Source organism: Eschscholzia californica, unplaced genomic scaffold (assembly GCF_041429995.1).
Source record: "Eschscholzia californica isolate CP2 unplaced genomic scaffold, dmEscCali1.0.p SCAF_6, whole genome shotgun sequence".
Classification (NCBI taxonomy): domain Eukaryota; kingdom Viridiplantae; phylum Streptophyta; class Magnoliopsida; order Ranunculales; family Papaveraceae; genus Eschscholzia; species Eschscholzia californica.
The window spans coordinates 19,847,916-19,858,210 of NW_028238483.1; the positions used below are offsets into that span (position 1 = coordinate 19,847,916).

General features: G+C 36.4%; 1 protein-coding gene across 2 annotated transcripts; it reads right to left on the minus strand.

Annotated features, from left to right (window-relative positions):
* Nucleotides 1-1,831: 1,831 nt before the first annotated feature.
* Nucleotides 1,832-5,635, minus strand: LOC147532274 (5'-3' exonuclease family protein). 2 transcript variants are annotated; one of them, XM_086645065.1, is made up of 6 exons: nt 5,151-5,635; nt 4,873-5,031; nt 3,573-3,807; nt 2,452-2,674; nt 2,221-2,376; nt 1,832-2,137 (listed from the first exon to the last, which is right to left on the minus strand). In XM_086645065.1, exons 1-5 carry the CDS (start codon nt 5,493-5,495, stop codon nt 2,238-2,240), a joined length of 1,101 nt encoding a protein of 366 aa, XP_086501191.1. In that variant the 5' UTR covers nt 5,496-5,635; the 3' UTR covers nt 1,832-2,137; nt 2,221-2,237. The 2 variants fall into 2 exon arrangements, with proteins under 2 accessions (XP_086501191.1, XP_086501192.1); XM_086645066.1 differs by having other exon boundaries at nt 1,832-2,123; nt 5,151-5,580.
* Nucleotides 5,636-10,295: the final 4,660 nt, after the last annotated feature.

Sequence of the window (10,295 nt, forward strand, 5' to 3'; positions counted from 1 at the left end):
AAACCCCACCCAAGAAATAAAAACCAGACACTCTAATATGATCATGATTTCCACATCATCTCTCACTATTTCAATTTGTTTCCTTTTTTTTCTTTGGCAATCTCTAGTTTCTCTCCTCTTAATGGAAGCCACATTATTTTGTTTTGGATTAAAATTAAAAATATCTATTCATTTGCAATAGAAGATTTAACATTATATGTATTAAGTGACCAGATCAGTTTCATTTATTTGAGTCGACCAAACAAGCAGAAGCTACGCGTACGGACATGTTATAACTTCATACCGCCTTTACATAAAACTTCTTGCATGAGGGGTTGCAGACGGGTAAATCCACGGGTTCAATCCTTGATCTCCCAACAACATTAGGGAACTTCTTCTCACGAGGGGTTGCAGACGGGTAACCCACGGCTTCAACCCTTGATCTCTCGACAACATGAGAGGCCCATATATAAAGATGATTAGACTCCTATAGATTGTCATGTCAACTGAACCAACTCTTCACAACTCCTTCGGTATAAACTTGGGCAGAATTTTCTCCTAGATTTGACACAAATAATTGAATGGAATTTAGGTGCCACTTGTTTTTTTTACCAGATGTGATTCCGAATGTGAAACACTGTATTTGTATCTTTATCTGTTTTATATGCTTTTATCTTAAGATCTTGAAACAAGTCTTTCATATATAATACATATGTTTCAAATTATTAAAATAAATCTTAATGTGAGAAGAAAATTTGTATTTAGATATGAATGATTAGAGAAGTAAACAAAGACAAGTACTCAATCAATACAAGTGAATTACACATTATTTATTTTAGATTTCAAATTCAAGTTTAACACAAAAATTTTCAACAAAAAAAAAAAAAAAAAAAAGTTTAACACAAAAAAACACCTTAGAGTTTCTCTTGAAAAAACATCACAAATGCAAAACTCAACATGAATATCTAAAATGATGTGGCAAATTTTATTTTTGAATTCCTTAAGAAAACACTCTGATCTCTAATTGTCACATAAGCAAATCAATTAATTTTATGTTCAAACATGTAGAAGAGTTCCTCTCCAATGTTGCATTGAAAAATATTTTCCAATAGAATATCTCTGCACATGTAAAAAGGAGGCCATTTAGATATCACTTTTCACAATTTTTTTTTTCTTTTTTTTGAATCCCACTTTTCACACTTAACACCTAGGATTTGATTTTTAGAGTTTTCTTGAGTATGTAAATGAAGATGCTCTTTGCATTTTTCTTCAAATTTGGCCAAATATTTGGGAAGTTTATGAAAAATCAAGATTTGCCAGGAATTGGACCAAAGTTGGGCCATTCTGATGGAACTTTGTCAAGTAATACCAATATGGCTCAAACATTAGGTATTTCTTTTTCTAGCTAATTGTGTTCCCTCAACTAAGGGAATCAACTCAGATGGAGGTCAACGCTTTTGTTTTTTTCTCTGTAAGTCGCGATCTGAAATATGGCTTGGAGTCCGAATATACTTGAGTTAGATTCTTCAACATAATTTTTCTCTGAATCGTCATAATAACTGATTCAGTTGATTTTGAGTTCACTTAAGTCAGATGATTCAGATTAAAACGAACCAGATTCAAAAATTGACAAAAAAACAACAAACACCACCAACTAAGTTGGTGTTAGAACTATGTCAACAACAAAGAATTGAACTGTGGGAGTCTGCATTTCGGTGTGGATAAAAGCATTACCCTCAAACACGTAGCGGACTAATTCGAGTATGATATTCCGATAAGATTAATCGATCTTAACTAATCGGAAACGTTTGAAACTATATTGGGTTCCTCTTAACTCAAAACTAAACAAGAATTTCAATCAATTCATCTTTCTTCCATTAAAGCTGAACTGAACTGATATCACAAAAAACAGTTGAGGAAATCCTATATTTGTCATTCTGGATTGGAATAACCAGTTATTTACACAAATTTCATGTAGATAACACTTGACAGTTGATATATATATATATTTCATAGATTCTTTACTAAACATACCTGTGAAGCTTCATAAACGCGATCAAAATTAACCAACCAGAGGCATGGTCGATTATGAACTCATCCATTGATTTCGATCTTTCTGTGGAATTCAAACTTCTTGTTGCCGCCTATCGAAAACCAACTGCAAGTGAGAAGAAGGATATGATGGAATTAGTTTCTACTTAATACTGAACCAATTCTTTAGGAAGATCCAGAAACTGTTACATTTTTATCAAGCAATATCAACTTGGTAAGAGGCATTCTCTGCTATTTAGCTTCTTGGGTTCTTCTAACAGTTTGATGAAGTTCGATAAGACGATGCTGTCATTGCCGGTGTCTCTCTCTGATAACCATTTCTCCTCAAGTTGAATATCAACATCCCTGTAGAATAGGAATGTCTGTTAAGATAGAAGGAACTCGAGGGAGTATAGTTTGTCAATTTAGAAAGAAGTTAACCTTCTTAAGCTAAGAACTTCGTAATTCTTCCTTAGGTAATCGGCATGCTTAGTAAGAGCGTCTTGTGCATACTGTTTACCTACAGTTCTAACTGCAGCTGCATTTAATAAGTTTTCTAGTGAACCATGCTTTTTCAAGAGCTTTAGAGCTGTTTTTCGACCAAACCCAGGAGCTACGTGTTGAATTCCAGGTACTCCGTCAACTTCATCACCCATAATGCATCCTACATGAAGAATACTTATATCAGAACAATGGGCGGACAACAAGTTCATTACAACTAAGGAAAACAACCATTCTTGAGCAAAAAGAAAACAATTCTGGAATCTAAATAAGGGCTAGATATATTTACAAGATAACTTGAATAACTAGAGAAAGAGCGAAATGGTCCATAAAAGGTATATATCCGGATAAAGTTCTTTGAGAAATTGAAACCAAATAACTTGGCAACAAACTGATCATGCATTTCAAATTCGTGGGTACTTATATATTGTGCCATGTTGAGACTTGACGGTGGAGAAGGATACTCATATTCGATATTTGGACGATGTAACTTCAATAGGCATAATGTGAGATTTTCGGTGTATGTGTGTAAGTGGACCTAATCGTTTTAAGTCCATAAAACAGCACTCTAAGTTAATTGTAATTATGTGCAATTTGCCAATGGTTGAACCTAAAGTCCGAGGCCGTTAAAGTAAACCCAATAACTATCCTAAGAAAATAGGCCATTTAAAAGCCAAGCCATGTCCTCATATTGGGAATGTTTAGGTCGTCACAGCGAGTATACGACAAGTCGTATGGGTGACAGATGCCTGTAATAGTACCTGTGTTCATGTTATGTAGCAAATTTCAAGGCATGCACGGTTGTAAGAAACTGAACAAAATCCAATAAGCTGTCTTGGCTTTTGGAATGAATTTCTTTGTCATAAAAAAGGTTTATATTCACGTCAAAGCTTAATATTTGTAGTTTAGGAAGAAGAAACATTGAATGAAATTCCACATTTAAGTATTTTCCAACTAATCCAAGTCAGATACCAAGGATATTTTCCTTTTTCGGGTAAAGCTTCATGAATTGTGACAGAAAGTGAGCAACTTGAAAATCAGTGGAAAGAGTAATATCTTACGAAGACTTAAATCAGAGCTTGGATCACAATTATATTGCGCTATGTAGTGCTTCAAAGTGTAAAATGACCAGCGGCCAAAATCTGGCATAGGCATCACAATTTGCACCTCTTCAGATATTAATTGCTTAAAATCTTTATCTGGTGATCCAATAACAACTCGATATCCTCTTTGTAAAACTTTATCTACAAGGGTAGCTACAATATCATCTGCTTCATAGCCTTCGACTTTCAAGACCTGCATTTAGCTTTGTTCTTTCAACACTCAAACGTATTGATAAAATAAGTTACTACAACTTCAAGCAATCAATAACCTTTTATCTTATTTAAAATCTACTAATGAATGTCATTTACATCATTGGAATAAAAGGCAAAACTCACATGGCAGCAAGACTTCTTTAAAACAAATGGACAAAAAGGCATTTGTAATAGGAAACTTTAAATATAGGTGAGGTATCTTATTAGCAGCACTGATAATTGGTTTGAGCATTAACTATCCAACCATTCAAACACGGCGACAAATTCACAAGTGAAATATACTTGTAATGGATACAAATTCACAATGTATAATGCTTTGACCAATATCAACTTCGAACTGAAAGAGTCCAAAACTAAATCTCAAAATCATTTCATCTAGAATGGCTGTCTTCTGAATCATGTTGCATATATAGATTAGTACATTGGGGTTCTACATTTATTATTACATTATACATTGTTGATTGCAAGTTCAGAAATTATATCTTTTTTAAATTATTTGATCACAGGATTACATGAGCCCCACACACATCTTCAAATGAACTTGACTTTAGTTTGAACTTTGAAGAGATCATAACCCCTACCCCAAATCATCTAACATGAAACACAAAATCTATAAAACTTATTTCTCATCATTAGACTTTTCTCAAATCAAAATCCACACAAAAATGAACAATTCATTCAATAGGTACAACTATTAAGTTTGTGGACATCCAACTCAAAACCAATTGGCTATAGAGGGAGTGGAGAGGATCTAGATATTTTATTCTTTGTCACTAAAGTACCATTTTCCCACGTGGGACAATTTTCTTGTTTTTTGGTTGGCCATAAGACATCTTTTTGTAGAGTAGTAGGGTGGTGTAGAACACGCCATTGGGATTATTAAGTGAGTGAGACCCTAGTTCTGATACCATGTTAAGTTTGTGTCGTAAATTTTGTCACACATAAAATTGCTCTCCTTATCCGGACCATAACAAGTAACAACAACTGCAACATACCAAGATATATATATAACTTAAAAAATGAAGAAGAAGAAGTGATTACCCACCGGAACATTGCACTTGTTTAACACATCTGTAACGACATGACGAGAATCCTTCTCAGTGACCCTTGAAAATCGTTTTGTTGTTGAGAATTTCCTTCTATGAGCTTTATATGAAGGTAACAAAATTCTTCTAAAGTCATTAGCTTTTTCACCATCAAGAACCTAATAACAATAATCATCATCTACCCAATTTATACAGAAATAATACAATGACGATAATAATAATTCATTAACCCAACTCCAAAAGAGTATAGAGAGAGAGAGAGGGGTTGTTATCTTACAGCAATGACAGGGTCGGTGTGGCTGACTTGGGAGAAGAAGAGAGAAACCCAGTGAGCAAATGAGTGTAAAGAGGGTGTACTTCCATTGTAACAGAGAGGATTGACGTCCAAGAAGAAAACCCTCTCATTCTTGTGGTTGTTGATTGGTGATAGTAATTGCCCACAACCTGTTTGTTTTTTTGCCAAAGAGAACGAAGAAGAAGAAGAGGAGGAGGTGATTTTCCAAGTATGTGTTTTGTTGGGGGAGGAGAGAGAAAGAAATGAAATGGGAGGAAGGGGAAGAAGATAATGGTGGTGAAAATGAAAAAGGGAGTTCGCCGCTGCGGTTGCTGGCACCTGTGCCATCTCCTTTCCTCTCACTATAAAAAAAAAAAAAAGACCACCAAACACTCCCTAGAGTTTCTCCCAGGTGACAAAGGGATCTTACTTCTTAGCTCATCTTAGCCATGGCTAATTGGGCCTAAGTTCTTACAAACACAGGCCTCATATTGGGCTTCAATGAGGTCCACCATTTTCACCATGTGGTGAAGTGTTACCCATACTCGGATGGGAAGTTGCTCCCCTAAGTGTGTAGGCGCCTCCTTCCTGCAGAAACTCCCTACTAAATTTTGCCTTTAGGGAGGTGCCTATAACACTTATACGGGGCGCCTTTAAAACTGTCCTGCTCGGATTAACCACACCACATTACTAGTACACACCACCGCCACTACCATTGTCAATCGTTTATGGATTTTTCGACGTCTCCTATGAACACATGATAGAAGAACTCATCATATATATAAATATATTCAACATCGAAGTCCATTCTTGTTGTGGCGTAGTTTCTTTTTTTTGTGGCGTAGTTTCTTGGTAAATGCCATTTGCCACTATTTTGGTCGAGAGGAACTTAACATAAAATACTCATTATCTTTATATTTAATTTGTGGTAAAACAAGTGTGTGTACTTCGAATCCATCTCCAGTATAGACTTTCTATTATTCAAACTATGGAATGATACTTTAGCCAATATTGAACTTTAGACTCCCTAATTTATTTAACTCATCTTCTTCTATTATCTTTTAACTTCTTGTTCTTATTCCTTGCCAAGAAGAGGTGATAATCCTTCAGCAACAACCGCAGTATTCCCTCCCTCACGTAATCTCTTCTAAAAAACAACTCTTACAATCTCCAAAATTTGCTGACATCATAAAAATTACTCCAACTAAACAACAAGATCCAGCTGAAGCCATTTTAGGCCTAACCGGCCATGATCTCTTTTAACCCTTGCATCTAAAGCTTTCTCAGTCACATTAGTAGATAATCCTCCTCTTTCACAAGGCAATTTTAAATTAACCAAAAAAATAGAAAACAAACCAAATTAGCTTTGACAATTGAAAAATTAAGTTCATATGCCAAAGTTACTACACATCTCATCAACTTCTTGTTGGAATCTGGCCCAAAAATACATAGTACGTTTTTTTTTCATATTTGAGTGGGGTTTGCTCGTCGAAACAGCTCGAAACAGGTACCGTTACGTTCATGTCGTCGAGGGCTTGGATTTCGAATAAATATTTGCATAAACCAGATTTCATATGAATGAGATATTTATATTTGAAGTTGGAGTTAAACAGGGAAGCTGAGAGTTAATTACAGTTAGTCCCACATCGAGTACTAAAACAAAAACGTTAAGGCTTATAAGAAATTAATCACTTATACCTGGGTATGAGTTAGACGTGCTAATAGTGCTTTTCGTGGTTTGCACCATGCAAATCGTGCACGCGCGTGGGTGAATGGGCGTTTAGGGTGCTCTTGAGGCGCCCACACACACTTTGCACTTCGCTAGGAGCGTGGGAGCCTTTCTAAATTTTTTTTGTACCTCAGATACAATCCGACAGACGAGATCTTGTCTGGTAGTGATCACACGGATTACTATCTAACGGATTAGAACAATCCCATTGACTGGTCAAAGTCGATTAGACTCACCAGTCACTATGTCTGTTGACCCAACAGTGATGGTGACTGTTGACTCAACAACCACGGTGACTGTTCGTAGTATTTTCTGTTGCTGTCAACAATCTACTTTCAATATCATTTTTCGGAAAGATTCTTCTTTCATATACCTGTAGTATTTTCCATTTCACATAAACAAGTTATACAGAAAAATTCAATACTTGTACATATTAAATCTGTCAAGACATACTAAAACTAGTAAATTATGAAACTGACACTACATCCTAAAACTGACAAAACATACTAAAAACTGACAAAACATACTAAAAACTTACAGTAAATTATAAAAGAGTTAATTCTTATATGGCCCCCTACTTTGTGACCAGTTTCCTTTATGGCCCCCTTTTTTTCGTAAATTCAAATATGACCCCCTATTTTCATAGAAATGTCCTAACTACCCTTCCTTTAAATCTTTTTTCAAAATAAAATAAAAAAAACAAACATAATTCCACCTCACTTCCCTCTCCACCACTTATCTCTCTCCACCTCACCTCTCTTCCCAAATCATCTTTCTCTCTCTCCAACTCACCTTTTTCTCTCTCCACCTCACCTCTCTCTCTCCACCTCACTCTATCTTCTCCGATGAAGGTCGCCGGCCGGAAAATTTTCCGGCCGACGACCTTCAACCTAAAAAAAAAAAAAAAAAAAATTTTTGTTACTTTCATCTCTCTCTCTCTCTAAAAACTCCGGCGAAGGGGGTTCCCTTCGCCGGAGTACGGGTTTGTTGAAGAACAAACCAGATCGGGTATGTTCTTCAACAGACCCCCGTACTCCGGCGAAGGGAACCCCCTTCGCCGGAGTTTTTAGACAGAGAGGGAGATGAGAGTAAAAAAAAAAAAAAATTTCTTTTTTAGGTTGAGGTCGCCGGCCGGAAAATTTTCCGGCCGGCGACCTTCGTCGGAGAAGATAGAGTGAGGTGGAGAGAGAGAGAGAGGTGAGTTGGAGAGAGAGAAAGATGATTTGGGAAGAGAGGTGAGGTGGAGAGAGATAAGTGGTGGAGAGGGAAGTGAGGTGGAATTATGTTTGTTTCTTTGATTTTATTTTGAAAAAAGATTTAAAGGAAGGGTAGTTAGGACATTTCCATGAAAATAGGGGGCCATTTTTGAATTTACGAAAAAAAAAGGGGCCATAAAGGAAGCTGGTCACAAAGTAGGGGGCCATATAGGAATTAACTCATTATAAAACTGACAGTACATTATAAAACTGTGAGTACATAAAAATTCAAAATGTAAATTTCTTATTTAAGTTTCTATGTTTCAACTATATTTTAGTAGTAAAGTATATTAAAAACATAGACAGTAAATTATAGTCGTATTGTTTACCTGGTCCTCTATAAGATTTCCAAGTTTCTCGTCGAACGACTCATCAATATCCTGCAAAGACAATCTCACCAGTCGAGGCACTTCATCCTTAACCTTGCTTAGTCTTTCATAGCATAGAGTATGCTCGCAGAACCAGATCTATTCAGAAGTTAAATAAATCATATTACGAATTCAAATGCAATGAATATATCCACTGTGGTGAAAAATCATTGATGGGTCATGAAAATGTCCCATCTAAGTCGTTTAATTTAGTCGAGTTAGTTCGTTTCGAGTCTTTATTATAATAAAATGGTTGATTTTCTTGATTAGGTGTCTTTTGCAGAGTTAGGGCGAAAAACGGTTAAAAACGAGGAAAAGATGCATGAAGGGTATTTTGGTCATTTGGAGTCAAAGACATTCTGGTAATTTGGCCAAGGTCAGTGCGTGGTTGAAAAGTAGAGGTCGAGACGAATCCATAGAAGAAAACGGAAGTCAAATCGGAGTCCGGACGAAGGAATAAATCAAGGTCAAAGTTGAGTCAAAGGCTGTTGACCAGGTGGGACACATTCGGTAGACATTCGGACGTGCGAGATTCGGTGGGACACGTGGCGCGCTATGGAGGCTGGTGTATCTAAATCCCGTGTTTCCGCTAAGCAGCGAAGTGACGCTAAAGAGCATGATCCGGTGGATCCCGTTGCAACTTGCCTCTGTGGTCCCGCTCCTACGTTCTAATCTTGACAGTATCATTCCGCGCTCACGAGATCGTGCGGCGGCTGACCGTTCCGTCATTTATCTGTTTCCGTGTTGCCCGAAGCTTCGTATTAAAGTAGTCCCGGACGCGTGTCCACTTCCCGGCTGTCCAGATACGCGTACACCCTCCATCCGACGGCTGCTGTGGCTAGCGCAAGTTAATATGGTGAACCGAGAATCACATTAGCTTCCGAATTAAAACCAACCGGACAGAGGACGCGTGGCTCCCTTCTTTTCACTTTTAAGCCCTTCGGAAATTACTTTTATGCCCCTCCTTTTTGTCTCACTTTATGTTCAACCAATAAGAAATCATTTCTTGAGTAAAAAGCAACCCTAAGTTCCTATTTTAACCCTCTTTCTCCCATTTTTTACCATTTAACCCAACCAAAACCCTAACCCTATATAACACACCTTTCTCCTCCATTAAAACCTAAACTTGCAAACCCTCTCAATCTCCCTCTTCTCTATTCTCAAGTCCCTATTACTTATTTCTTTCTCCAACCCATTTTCTCTACCAAATCCACCTTTTTCCATTATTTTTCCATCTTTCTCTACTACTACTTCTTCTCTACCACTATTATTCTTCCATTAATAGTCTTCTCCTTCTTCCTTCCATATTCTTCTATCATCTTTACGCCCTTTCATCTTTTCTTTCCAACTTCTTTCTACATCTAATTTCTTCCTTTTCCTTCTTTTTCTTGTGTGGGTGGCAATAAAATAGCTATTACTTGGATTTCTTGGAGTAAAATTCTTGAGCATAAATGGAGCAAATCTTGGATAAAATGGAGATACATAGGAATATGGATTTGGAACATTCTTGGTGATTTCTTTCCATTAATTTCTTAGTATTTTCATTTATTTTACAATGTCAATGAATGTCACTCTAAATTCCATGTATAGTTAATTTAGCAATCTAAGGTTGTGAATGAAACCCATTTTGGATCTTTATAATACTTGTTCTTGATTAATTAAATCCTTTGATGTGCTTTAATGTCTATTGATTGTTTATCTATATGGAATGGATTTTCTTTCTATTACTCATGCCTCATAATTAGATATTTCATACTTTCGTTAAGTTGTTAGATGGAGTATGCTTTTTAGATGA

What these genes read in the sequence shown, in the direction of transcription:
- LOC147532274 (XM_086645065.1), bottom strand. Translation starts at nt 5,495, where the DNA reads ATGGCACAGGTGCCAGCAACCGCAGCGGCGAACTCCCTTTTTCATTTT. An exon ending in ACACCGACCCTGTCATTGCT is followed by an intron (nt 5,032 to 5,150) that starts GTAAGATAACAA and finishes TATTGTTATTAG; the next exon opens with GTTCTTGATGGTGAAAAAGC. An exon ending in GAAGTTCTTAGCTTAAGAAG is followed by an intron (nt 2,377 to 2,451) that starts GTTAACTTCTTT and finishes CCTATTCTACAG; the next exon opens with GGATGTTGATATTCAACTTG.